Source organism: Empidonax traillii, unplaced genomic scaffold, assembly GCF_003031625.1.
Source record: "Empidonax traillii isolate 1590-97213 ecotype Southwest subspecies unplaced genomic scaffold, ASM303162v1 scaffold1944:size102787, whole genome shotgun sequence".
Taxonomy (NCBI): Eukaryota; Metazoa; Chordata; class Aves; order Passeriformes; family Tyrannidae; genus Empidonax; species Empidonax traillii.
In genome coordinates, this window is record NW_020957137.1 from 31665 (window position 1) to 44008 (window position 12344).

The window sequence follows — 12344 nt, forward strand, 5'->3', positions numbered from 1 at the left end:
AGCAGCGGCGGAAGTCTCGCGAGATCTCCGGAGGGCGGGAGGGGCGCAGCCGCGGGCACAGCAGCCATGGCGGCCGCGGCCGTGTGAGGGAGGGCCAGGGCGGCCCGGCCCGGCCCGGCCCCGCCGCCGCCAGCGCACGGCCCCCCGGCCCCGCCACACCGGCCCTGCCGCCGCCACCAACGCCCCGCCATGAAGGCGGCGCCGGGCGGCGCTGAGGGTGAGTGCGGCGCGAGGGGCCCCGAGTGTGGGAACGGGGGTCGAGGCGCTGGGTTTGAGGAGCCGCGGGCTGAGGTGTCGCCCTGGAAGGCGCAGAGAGCGAGGGTCGTGAAAGTGTGAGGGGTCTGGGGGTTCTCTTTGAGCGGGGCTGGTTAGGAAAGAGGAGGAGGAGAGGGGACCCCGTGAACCCATACCCACGTCCATACAAATATCCTATGTGAGAGGGCAGCCACTCGTACAAATATCACACTTGAGAGAGGACCCCATCAATATATACAAATATATGAAATACTCGTGCAAATACCCCATTCGAGAGGGGATTCCATCGATATGTACAAATGTGCCAAATACCCACGGAAATACCCAGTTTGAGGGGGGGTCCCACCCTCGGGGGGGTCCCACCCTCGTGCTCTTCCCTGACCGTCCCTGTCCCCCAGAGGCGGAGAAGCTGAACAAGATGAGCTCCCTCCTGGAGAGGCTCCACGCCAAGTACAGCCAGAACAGGCCCTGGACAGAGACCATGAAGCTGGTCCGGCAGGTCATGGTGAGGATTCCCAGGCTCTCCTTTCTTTTTGTGGTGGCTTCTCATATCTCCTCAAGGTGTTTCTGTTTTGCCCGAGGTTCCACTCCCTCCTGGCAGTTACCTAAATAAACCTCCCTTGGCTGCACAGGAGTTGCAGTAATTCCCACTTCCCAAGGAATACACGGAAATGACCTTTTTTTTCTTCTTTGTGGCCAAGGAAAAGCGGGTTGTGCTGAACTCAGGGGGGCACCAGCACCTGGTGAGCTGCTTGGAGACGCTGCAGAAGGCCCTGAAAGGTTGGTGCGTCCTCTGGCTGGCGAAACCCTGTGGGAATGCTCCGTGAAAACACGCAGGGGTGCTGCTGGCACCTGTCCTGGTGCTCACATGGACATCAGCACACCCAGCTCGGAGCCAGCGGCACCAGGCAGGGTTGGCTGTGGCTGCCCCAGCCCTGGGAGTGTCCAAGGCCAGGTTGGATGGGGCTTGGAGCGACCTGGGATAGGGGAAGGTGTCCCTGCCCATGGCAGAGGGTGGCACTGGGTGGGTTTTAAGGTCCAGGGAATTTTTAATCCATCCCTGGATTCCACTTGCAGCAGAAGTTCCCTTCTCTCTCTGCGGTTTGGGAAGGTTCTGCTCTCTCTGTGCAGGTGGTTCTGCCTGTGCTGGAGCTCAAATCCTCCATAGCTGGGAAGGAGTGAGCAGGCATGGGGGAGGGACTGAGTGCCTGGGGTTGGGTTTATCGCTGGTTTATTCCTTGGGGAATGTCAGGTCCCTCCAGTGAGCCCTGTTCTCCTTCTCTCCCCAGTCTCATCCCTGCCTGCCATGACAGACCGCCTGGAGTCCATCGCCAGGCAGAGCGGGTGGGTCCCTTGAGCTCCTGGCCGAGCTCCTTCCCTGCTTCCCTGCCCTCATCAGCCCCTGCTGCCGCTTGGCCTGGGGCCTGTGTGTGCGCCTCACAGCAACGTCTGTTCTGTTTTCTCTGCAAAGCCTGGGATCCCACCTCAGTGCCAACGGCACCGAGTGCTACATCACCTCGGACATGTTCTACGTGGAAGTGCAGCTGGACCCCACCGGGCTGCTCTGTGATGTCAAGGTGGCCCACCATGGAGAGAACCCCGTGGTGGGTATTCCTGGGAAAGAGGGTGGGATTGCCATTTACCTCCCTTCCGTCTGAGCGGAGGAAATGGGTTGTGTTTGACGTTCCCCAAGAGCTGGAGTTACACCTTTGCTGCTCGTCCTGGTGGGAAGTAAAGCCCTCCATGGAGTAGTTTACTCCTGTGGGGTGAGCTGATTGATATACCGTGTGGATTTGTGGCTGGAAAAAGTTACTTGAGGAAGTTCCTTTTGTGACCCTGAGAATGTTGTGGAAGTTATCGCTGCGTTTCTGAGGAAGGGAAAGGGGAATGAATGGAATAGAAAGTACTGAATGGTGGAAGAAAATGGCTTTATTGCCTTTCTGCACATGGAGGAGAACTTGAGCTTGGTATTAGACTGGCCTGGAACAAGAACCAGAGCCAAGTGTGGGTGTAGGCATTGGGTTGTTCCTCAGGAAGAGCTGATGCTCAGGAATTTCACTCTCCTGATATCTTCCAGTTACTGTGCAGCACAAAGCCTGAAATCACTGCATCCCACACTGACATCCTTGTTCTTTCCTTTCCAGAGCTGCCCAGAACTGGTGCAGCACCTGAGGTGAGTAACGAGGTTTGGTGGTTGTGTTTTGTGACAGGTTTCTCTTTGCTGTGGTGTTCTGATTTTCTGCCTGGAAACACAAAGTGTTTGGTAACTGCTCCTTCCCCACAAAGTCTCTCCCCTTCTCCAGGGGATTTGTCTGCATTAACACCAATTTTTATAAAAGAAACCCTTAACCTCCTACAAATTTGGTAACTTTCCCTCCCTTTTTCCTTTCAGGGAGAAAAATTTTGATGAGTTTTCCAAACATCTGAGGGGGCTCGTGAACCTGTATAAGCTGCCAGGAGAGAAGTGAGTCTGGAATGCATTTACATCCCCGTATCTAAAATCAAACAGTCCCAGACCACATTTGATTATATCCACGCAGTTCCAAGCTGTAGGCTTGCACTGCACAGTTCAAGTTTTCTTATGTTGTTCTGCTTTTCTTCTTCTTCTTTCTCCTCAGCAAACTTAAAACTAAAATGTACTTGGCTCTGCAGTCCTTGGAGTTGGATCTGCAGAAGATGGCTGGCATGTATTGGTGAGGATGGTTTTATGTGTGTAAATGAATGCTCAGGGCTCCGAGAAACTCCTTTTTAGCTGCAGAATTCGATTGAAAGAGGGGCGAAAAGGCAAAGCAAAAAGTTTGTAAATGGATGGATTCCCAAGAAATTGGGAAACTTCTGACTGTGTTGCACTGCTGTAGGTTTGGTGGATAAACCAGCCACACTCTAGAAAGCAAAGTAGCTTTTCTTTTGCCTGTAACAGCGTAAAGTTTAGAATCAATCCCTCGTTGTGACCCTAAAATGTGTATTTTGAGCTAAAATTTAGGACTCAGCGTGCAGGTTTTGGCTTGTTATGGACTGATTTCCTGTCTTGCAGGCAAGCCACCAATGCCAACCCCCTGGACAAGATTCTCCACGGCAGTGTTGGTTATCTCACCCCCAGGAGCGGAGGTACCTGTGCCTGACATTTAAAAAAATGAATTAATCACAATTAATTCCTCGGGGGCCCCCTTTGCGGGCGTTGCTTTCGCACCAGCCGGGGGCAGAGACAGAAAATACCAACCAAACTAAAAAGGGGGACCAGGGGATTGAGTGTTTGTGTGGTCCTGGGGGGTCGCCAGTGACCAGGTTGATTGTCAGGATGCCTGACCACAAGCTCCTGTCCCCCCAGGTCTCCTGATGAACCTCAAATATTACGTGTCCCCCTACGATTTATTTGAGGACGGCAGCGGAGCCCCCGTGATCCTGCACGAGAACAACGGTGGGTCAGCTCTGCAGGTGGGGGTGTGGGCTCCTGCTGCCTGAGGGAGGGGAGGGGGGAGCACAGCTCCGGACTGGCACCCTGGAATGTGGGAAAGTCACAGCTTGGCTCACTGAGGACACGGGTTCGGTGAGCCCGGGTGTAAAGGCTGGCCCAGGCCACCGCTGTCTTGAACCTTGTGGCTGTGGTGACAGTCTGCAGACAGAGCCTTTGTCCTTAGGGGGAATCTCATTTTAAAATAGAATAATCCCTTGAAACTGCACAGCCAGTGTCTGAGCTCTCTGCTCTCTCAGGTCCATCCCGGTTCTCCTTCAGTCACTAAAGTTCACTTCCATATTTAGAGTGAATCATGCAGGGTGTGGTCCTTGGGGTGTCCTGGGCAGGGCCAGGAGTTGAGCTCAGTGATCCTGATGGGTCTCCTTCAACTCAGGATATTCTGTGATTTCAGGATTTATTTTGTCACTGGAATAGAAACACAGGATCACGCAGAAGGGTTTGGGTTGGAGGGGACCTTAAAGCCCTGCCATTCCACCTTCCACTAGAGACCAGGTTTCTCCAAGCCCCATCCAACCTGGCCTTGGACACCTGCAGGGCTGGGGAGTTGATTTAATTCATGAAGTATTTAATGTATAAAGCTTGCAGTGGTGGTTTTAACAGGCTCTTTCCCTGCAGTTCCTCGCTCGCTGGGTATGAACGTGTCCGTGACAGTCGAGGGCACCATGACCATGCACAAGCTCCCCATTGCCCCGCTGATCATGGGCTCCCACCCCGTGGACAGCAAAGGGTAAGGGCAGGGCAGGGGTCCAACGCTCCATCCTCAGCTGCAATCATGTAAATGATGTACGTGCTGTCTCTAAGCCAAGAAACGCCTGTTTCAGGACTCTGACGTGCTTTGGAGCGGTGTCTTTGTTTTTAATGTGTCTTTGAGCAAACCACAGCAGCAGCCAGAGCCGTGCCCTGTTCCTAATCTGACCTTTTCCCTCCCCAAAATGTCCCAGGACCCCGTCCTTCTCCTCCATCACCAGCGCCAACAGCGTGGATTTACCAGCCTGTTTCTTCCTGAAGTTCCCGCGTCCCATCCCGGTGTCTCGAGCGTTCATTCAGAAACTCCAGAGCTGCACAGGTGGGTTGCAGACCCGTCAGACACATCCCCGGGGTTTCACGGATGGGATGTCCCCTTGGCTCCTGTCAGTAAATGCTGCTGATTTTTAACACCTGCCAGGGGATTTGCGGGAAAACCTGGACGGGCTTCCCGGCGTCTCTTCCTGGCTCCTGCCCTCACCCTGTGCCCTCTTGTCCCCTCAGGGATCCCGCTGTTTGACACCCCACCCACGTTTGTTCCCCTCTACGAGCTGATCACGCAGTTTGAACTCTCCAAGGAGGCCGATCCCCTGCCCTTGAACCACAACATGCGTTTCTACGCCGTAAGTGCGCGGTCCCGGCCAGCCTTCTAAATGTCCGTCATCCCCTTCCACCCACTTGGAGTAACGCCCAAATTGTGTGTCAGGCTCTTCCAGGACAGCAGCACTGTTACTTCCTGAACAAGGACGCCCCTCTCCCGGATGGAAGGAGCCTCCAGGGCACTCTGATCAGTAAAATCGCCTTCCAGCACCCGGGCAGGGTCCCCCTCATCCTCAACCTCATCAGGCACCAGGTGGCCTACAACACCCTCATCGGCAGCTGCGTCAAGAGGACGGTCCTCAAGGAAGGTGGGTGCCACAGCCAGTGGGATCTGAGGTGGGGATCATAAACCCTGGCTACTTTTCCCCAGTGTAGGAATAAAAAACGAGGTCTGAGCTGCTTGCCTTATTTTTTTTTCCCTGGTTCATCTCCCACGTTCCCTCAGTCACCAGATCCCATATCTTTCAGATTCTCCCGGGATCCTGCAGTTCGAGGTTTGCCCTCTCTCCGACTCCTGCTTCAGTGTCTCCTTCCAGCACCCCGTGAACGACTCCCTGGTGTGTGGTAAGTGGGCTCAGTGACAGCAGGAGGGGTTTTTTTTGGGAAGGCTGGCCAGGGTCTCCTTCCCCATGTGTGCAGGGCTCTGATCTCTCTCCCAAACTCTCTCTTCCAGTGGTGATGGATGTGCAGGACTCCACCCACGTGAACTGTAAGCTGTACAAGGGGCTGTCTGATGCCCTCATCTGCACAGATGATTTCATTGCCAAAGTTGTTCAGAGGTAAGCTGGGCTCTTGTCCTCCCTGAGTAGAATGTGGTGACTTTTGGGCACCCTGGTCTAGTGGAAGGTGGCCCTGCCCGTTGCAGGGGGTGGAACTGGATGGGCTTTTAAGGTCCCTCCCGACCCAAACCATTCCACGAGTCTATGATTGCGTCCTGTGCTCGTGAACTACACGATGATGATCTCTCAGCTGTGAGTTGTTGGAGTTGATTGCTTCTCTGGGATTGCAAGGAGGTGCATAAAGGCACACGGGTGGCTGGGTAAGCCTGGTGGGATAAGTGTAAATCCAACAGAACAGGAGGACTGTGGAACCCTGGAGCTGCTGCTCTCCTGTGCAGACCCCTCAGTGGTGGTTTGGGAGCTGGTGAGGGTGTAAAGCCCTGCAGTGCCCTTTGCTGACCCCTCGCTGTGTGTTGCAGGTGCATGTCCATCCCCGTGACCATGAGGGCGATCCGTAGGAAAGCAGAAACCATTCAAGCTGACACCCCAGCCCTGTCCCTCATTGCAGAGACAGTGGAAGACATGGTGAAGAAAAACCTGCCCCCCGCCAGCAGCCCAGGGTATGGCATGACCACAGGCAGCAACCCAATGAGCGGGACCACCACCCCAACCAACACTTTTCCTGGGGGGCCCATCACTACTCTGTTTAACATGAGCATAAGCATGAAAGAGAGGCATGACTCAGTGGGCCATGGGGAGGACTTCAGCAAAGTGTCTCAGAACCCTATTCTCACTAGTTTGTTGCAGATCACAGGGAATGTGGGGTCAACCCTTGGCTCAAGTCCGACCCCCCCCCACCACACACCACCACCAGTATCCTCACCTGCCAGCAACACCAAGAACCACCCCATGCTCATGAACCTCCTTAAGGAGAATCCCCCTCAGGATTTCTCCACCCTGTATGGGAGCAGCCCCCTGGAAAGGCAGAACTCTTCCTCTGGCTCCCCCCGGATGGAGATGGGCCCCGGGGGGAATAAGCAAAAGAAAAAAAAGTCCCGCGTGCCGGCCGACAAGCCCAAGCACCAGACTGAGGATGATTTCCAGAGGGAGCTCTTCTCCATGGACGTTGACTCCCAGAACCCCATTTTTGACGTGAACATGACTGCAGACACCCTGGACACCCCCCACATTACTCCAGCCCCCAGCCAGTGCAGCACTCCCCCCGCCACCTACCCCCAGGCGCTGCCCCACGCCCAGCCCAGCATCCAGAGGATGGTCCGTCTGTCCAGCTCCGACAGCATCGGGGCCGACGTCACCGACATCCTCTCGGACATAGCGGAGGAGGCCTCCAAGCTGCCCCCCAGCACCGAGGACTGCCCGCCCATGGGGACTCCGGTCCGAGACTCCTCCAGCTCAGGACATTCCCAAAGTGCCCTCTTTGACCCCGATGTGTTTCAGGCCAACAGCAGCGAGAACCCCTACACTGACCCCGCAGACCTGATCGCTGACGCCGCTGTGAGCCCCAACAGTGACTCCTCCAACCATTTCTTCCCGGACGGAGTCGATTTCAACCCCGACTTGCTCAACAGCCAGAGCCAGAGCGGTTTTGGGGAGGAGTACTTTGATGAGAGCAGTCAGAGTGGAGACACTGATGATTTCAAGGGCTATGCCTCCCAGGCTCTGACTAACTTAGGGGTGCAGGTCCTGGGGGCTGACGGGGGGGATAATAAATTTAAGGGGGGCAATCCATCGGACACGGTGGATTTCAGTATTATTGCAGCTGCCAGCAAAGCTCTGGGCTCCTCTGACATCATGGAGCACCACAGTGGGGGTCAGAGCCCCCTGCTGAACACGGGGGAGCTGGGAAAGGAGAAGTCTCAGAAACGGGTAAAGGAAGGCAATGGGTCTGGAAGTGCCATGGCAGGGGCAGGGATAGACGGGAAGCCAGGGAAGCGCAGCCGGACACCGTCCAGTGATGGGAAGAGTAAGGAGAAACTCCCGAAGCGGAAGAAGCAGGAGACAGATGGGAAATCTCCGTCTCACAGTTCATCAAACAGGCCCTTCACACCACCAGCCAGCACAGGTGGGTCCAAATCTCCAGGGAGCTCGGGCAGATCTCAGACTCCTCCCGGGGTGGCCACTCCCCCCATTCCAAAAATAACCATCCAGATCCCCAAAGGAACGGTGACTGTTGGCAAACCATCGTCGCACGGCCAGTACACCAGTAGTGGTTCTGTCACCTCCTCCAGCAGCAAGAGCCACCACAGCCATTCTTCCTCCTCCTCCTCTTCCTCCTCTTCGACCTCAGGCAAAATCAAAAGCAAATCAGAAGGGTCTTCTGGCTCCAAGATGAGCAGCAGCCTCTACTCGGGCCAGGGTGGCTCCGGGTCGGGTCAGTCCAAGGGCTCTGCCCAGTCGGTGGGAAAGCCGGGATCGTCCCCCATCACCAAGCACGGCCTCAGCACCGGCTCCGGCAGCGCCAAGATGAAACCTCAAGGAAAGCCATCGTCGCTCATGAACCCTTCCATGAGCAAACCCAACATCTCCCCGTCCCACTCGCGGCCCTCGGGAGGGTCTGACAAACTTGCCTCTCCCATGAAGCCCGTCCCAGGCACTCCCCCGTCGTCTAAAGCGAAGTCCCCCATCAGTTCGGGCTCTGGTGGGTCCCACATGTCCGGGACTGGCTCAGGCTCGAGCATGAAATCCTCCTCAGGCATGGGATCCTCCGGGTCCATGTCACAGAAACCACCTCCCTCATCAAATTCCTCCACGGCATCTTCCTCTTCCTTCTCATCCAGCGGGTCTTCCATGTCCTCCTCGCAGAACCAGCATGGAAGTTCCAAGGGCAAGTCTCCCAGCAGAAACAAGAAGCCCTCCCTGACTGCAGTCATAGACAAGCTGAAGCACGGGGTGGTCACCAGTGGGCCCGGCGGGGACGACCCCATGGACGGGCAGATGGGGCCCAGCTCCAACTCCTCGGGCCACGCCATGTCCTCCAAACACAACATGTCTGGGGGGGAGTTCCAGGGCAAACGGGAGAAGAGCGACAAGGAGAAATCCAAGGTCTCCGTCTCCGGAGGGTCCGGCGACTCCTCCTCCAAGAAGAACTCGGATTCCAAAAGCGTCGGGAGCACCGGGGTGGCCAAAATCATCATCAGCAAACACGACGGCGGCTCCCCCAGCATCAAGGCCAAAGTCACCCTGCAGAAACCCGGGGAGGGCGGCGGGGACGGGCTCAGGCCCCAGATGGCCTCCTCCAAAAGTTACGGCTCCCCCCTGATCAGCGGGTCCACCCCCAAGCACGAGCGCTGCTCCCCCAGCCACAGCAAGTCCCCGGCCTACACCCCCCAGAACATCGACAGCGAGAGCGAGTCGGGCTCCTCCATCGCCGAGAAGTCCTACCAGAACAGCCCCAGCTCCGACGACGGCGTCCGGCCCCTGCCCGAGTACAGCGCCGAGAAGCACAAGAAGCACAAAAAGGAGAAGAAGAAAGTGAAGGACAAAGACCGGGACAGAGAGCGGGAGCGGGACAAGGACAGGGACAAGAAGAAGTCCCACGGGATGAAGCCGGAGAGCTGGTCCAAGTCCCCGATCTCGGCGGAGCAGCCGCTCTCCATGGCCGGCAGTGCCATCCTGGCGGCCGAGAGGCCGTCCCGGGCCAGCCCCGAGTTCCTCATCGGGGAGGAGGACGATGATCTCATGGACGTGGCTCTAATTGGCAATTAGTTCTCGGAGAGGAGCTGTCTGCAGGGTCCTGGGGGGAAGGAAGGAAGGAAGGAAGGAAGGAAGGAAGGAAGGAAGGAAGGAAGGATCCATCCCAAACTCGCCACGGGTGCGTGTTTGGGGAGGGGGGAAAAAAAAGTATTTCCAGAAGGTGTGAGTGCCAGCACCTGCAGGCACTTGGGCTCATCCTGAATTTACAAGTGTTAGCATCCCACTGGCAGAGCCCCCCCCTGAGTGTGGGAATGTGGGAGCAGCCCCCAAACTGGGGACCAGCACAGACATAGGCTGGTCTGGGACATCCCAGTCCCCCTGCCCTCTTCCCATTCCAGAGAAGTTCCTTTTGGATGTAGGAAGTTTTAAAGCAATTATTTTAGGAAACGTTTTTAGGGGGTCGGGTTTTATTTGGAAGAAGGAAAACCATTAAGCATTTTAATTTATTTCATTTCCATTTCTTCATCCAGTGCCCGGCTCAGGGCAGTCTCTGTGTCCTCCTGGAGATCAGGATTTTATCCCAGGTCACAGCACTGAAGGATTTCTGCTTTGGCTTTGACTTCCCTTTTCCTTTTAGCTATTTATTCAGCTCCACGCAGGGAACGCCCTGTGCTCCTTGTTTTCCCCAGAGGGAATTTGGGCAGCCCCGGTGATGGTGGTGACGTCCTGGCACGGTGGAATTCCAGCAGATCTCAGTTGGAAAGGGACTCCTATCTCCATCTGAGTGCTGCTTCCTTGGAATCCCCTCGTGCTGCTCAGCTGGGAATTGTGGTCACACACACAGGGATTGGTGTGGTGTCCTGGAGAGCAGTCCCTGAGTGGCTCAGCTGGGATAAGAGCTGCAGCAGAAGCACCAATTCCCTTAAAAGATGGATTTTCCCTTCTGGCTGGAATGAGGAGCGTGACTCAGGAATCCTCTGCGGGCTTGTCTTGTGGTCCCTGGAAGGAAAGGAGGCTCAGGGGAGTGGTTTTATTTTTTAAAAGCGGTTCCATCTGATTCACTGGAGAGGAATGTGGGAAATCAGGAGTTCTGCAAACACATCTCCTTTGGGATCGTGGACTGAGCGGGGTCCTGCTCCCCTTGGAATTTGCTGTCTGTCCCTGGAGACCGGGATTTCCCCGTGGGAACGAGGTTCTGCTTCGCCTTTGGGGCTGCAGCAAGAAAAGGTGTCAAGGATTTGAGTTCCCTTTAAACCCCTGAGATTTCCCGTCTTGGGCTCACCCCAGGGATACCCCAGGAAAGCTGCTTCTTTTCCAGCTCTTTGGAAAGGCCAAGGTCTTTGTCCCGTTAACTGTAGGGATTTTTCACCTCTTCTTCCTGCCTCCAGCTGAATTCCAGGGCTGAATTTATCCCAAGCCCCAGCAGCTCTGGAGAACTTGCCCGTCCTGTGTTATCCAATATTGATCCTTCATCCTGGGCACTGCAGCCTCCCCCTCCCTAGCGCTCCAGGGGCTGGAACGATAGGAAAATGGGAAACAAATCCCGACCTGGAGCAAATCCCATTATCCCACACAGCATTGGAATCATGTGATCGCCACGAGGAGGATGTTAAGGAATACAATCCCAGAGGAGTTCACCTGGAGACTGTGCTTTGGGAATGACGCCGGGAGGGATCCTGGCCCCTCTCCTGTTTTTATGACAAAACCCCCTTTGATCCCTTCCCAGCCTTCCCAAAGAAGAGCTCTCAAGTGGAATCCGGGCTGGGAATCCCCCAGGAGCCGTGTTTTCCTGCTTGGAAACACACTAAAAATTAGAAGGAAATCCCGTCCAGCGGCAAAACGGACACAAAAAACGTGTTTTAAAGGAACAAACTGCGCACGTTTCCTTTCCCCTCACCCAGACCAAAGCTCAGTATCCAAAATTCCCCCCTGTGGAAGGTGGGAACAGAGGGAACATCATCTCTGGCCGCTGCCAGAGGTGTAGGTCCCAAATTTACAGCTTTTCCCCCCGTTTTGGTGCCCTGTCCCCTCCCAGTGACAAGTCCTGTGAGGTGACTGAGGTGGGAGGTCACACAGAGGCTCTCTGGGCTCCGAGAAACGGTTTATTTTTGAGCTATTTTTGCTTGTTCTCGGTGATTTTTACATCTTTCAGTATTTTGGAAAGATTGAAGTGACAATGATAAAAACGTGAGCCAAATCTTTTAATCTCAGGTGGTGAAGCCAACGCGGAGATTAAAAGGAACTGGTTCTTTCCTCGCTGATCATAATGTACATAAACCCCTGGGCTGGAAAAAGCGCTGGAATTGTAAATAATCCCGGCTCCCGCGGCGGCTTTTTGGGGTGGAAAGTGGAATTTTGACTTTTTTTGGAAATATTGCAGAGATCACATTTATTTACATGCGAATAAACCCCTTTGGTACAAAGAGCTCTCGTGGGTTTTTTTGGGTGTGCAGGGGAGGTGGGGGGGGCGATCCCCGCCACGCTTGATTTTCCCGCGGGAATGACATCATCGTGACGTCATGCCGACGCGCAGCGCTGATTGGCGGAGCTCCGCTGTCCCGGAAGGGAGGGGCGGGGGACGCCCCCCCCCCCCAACCCGGGACCCCCCGATCCCCGCAGCCCCCCCGGGACCGGGGGGACGATCCTGCGGGTCCCGGAGCCCCCAGGGAAAAGGAGGGGGGGGCAGCGCCCCTGGCCCCCCCCGCTCCCCAGCCGGGGGAGGGGGCGGCAGGACCCCGGCGGCGGCGCGATGGGGGCGGCGGCCTGCGGGGTAGGTGGGGGGCAGCCCTGGGGTGTCCCCTGAGCCCCCTCCCCTCTGAGCTGCCCCCGGCATAGCCCCGGCCTTTTTCCCCGGAGCAGCCCCGGGCCCGAACCACCTCTTTTTTTTTTTTTTTTTT

At 55.9% G+C, this 12344-nt stretch overlaps 2 protein-coding genes across 3 annotated transcripts in view; both read left to right on the top strand.

The window, feature by feature from the left end:
• Window positions 1-118: 118 nt before the first annotated feature.
• MED1 (mediator complex subunit 1) lies at window positions 119-9637 on the top strand. Of its 2 annotated transcripts, XM_027909086.1 has the most exons (18): window positions 119-217; window positions 654-760; window positions 957-1035; window positions 1545-1599; window positions 1727-1859; window positions 2400-2428; window positions 2648-2719; window positions 2874-2948; window positions 3290-3363; window positions 3584-3673; window positions 4346-4457; window positions 4672-4796; window positions 4979-5097; window positions 5181-5382; window positions 5543-5638; window positions 5748-5853; window positions 6273-9554; window positions 9586-9637. In XM_027909086.1, exons 1-17 carry the CDS (start codon window positions 190-192, stop codon window positions 9517-9519), a joined length of 4749 nt encoding a protein of 1582 aa, XP_027764887.1. In that variant the 5' UTR covers window positions 119-189; the 3' UTR covers window positions 9520-9554; window positions 9586-9637. The 2 variants fall into 2 exon arrangements, with proteins under 2 accessions (XP_027764887.1, XP_027764886.1); XM_027909085.1 differs by having other exon boundaries at window positions 6273-9631.
• A 2572-nt stretch (window positions 9638-12209) lies between these two features.
• The window catches only part of FBXL20 (F-box and leucine rich repeat protein 20), a 31663-nt gene continuing 31528 nt past the window's right edge, over window positions 12210-12344 (top strand). The window contains exon 1 of the mRNA XM_027909095.1: window positions 12210-12217. The gene's annotated coding sequence lies outside the window, so the exon portion shown is untranslated. The remainder of the gene's footprint in view (window positions 12218-12344) is intronic.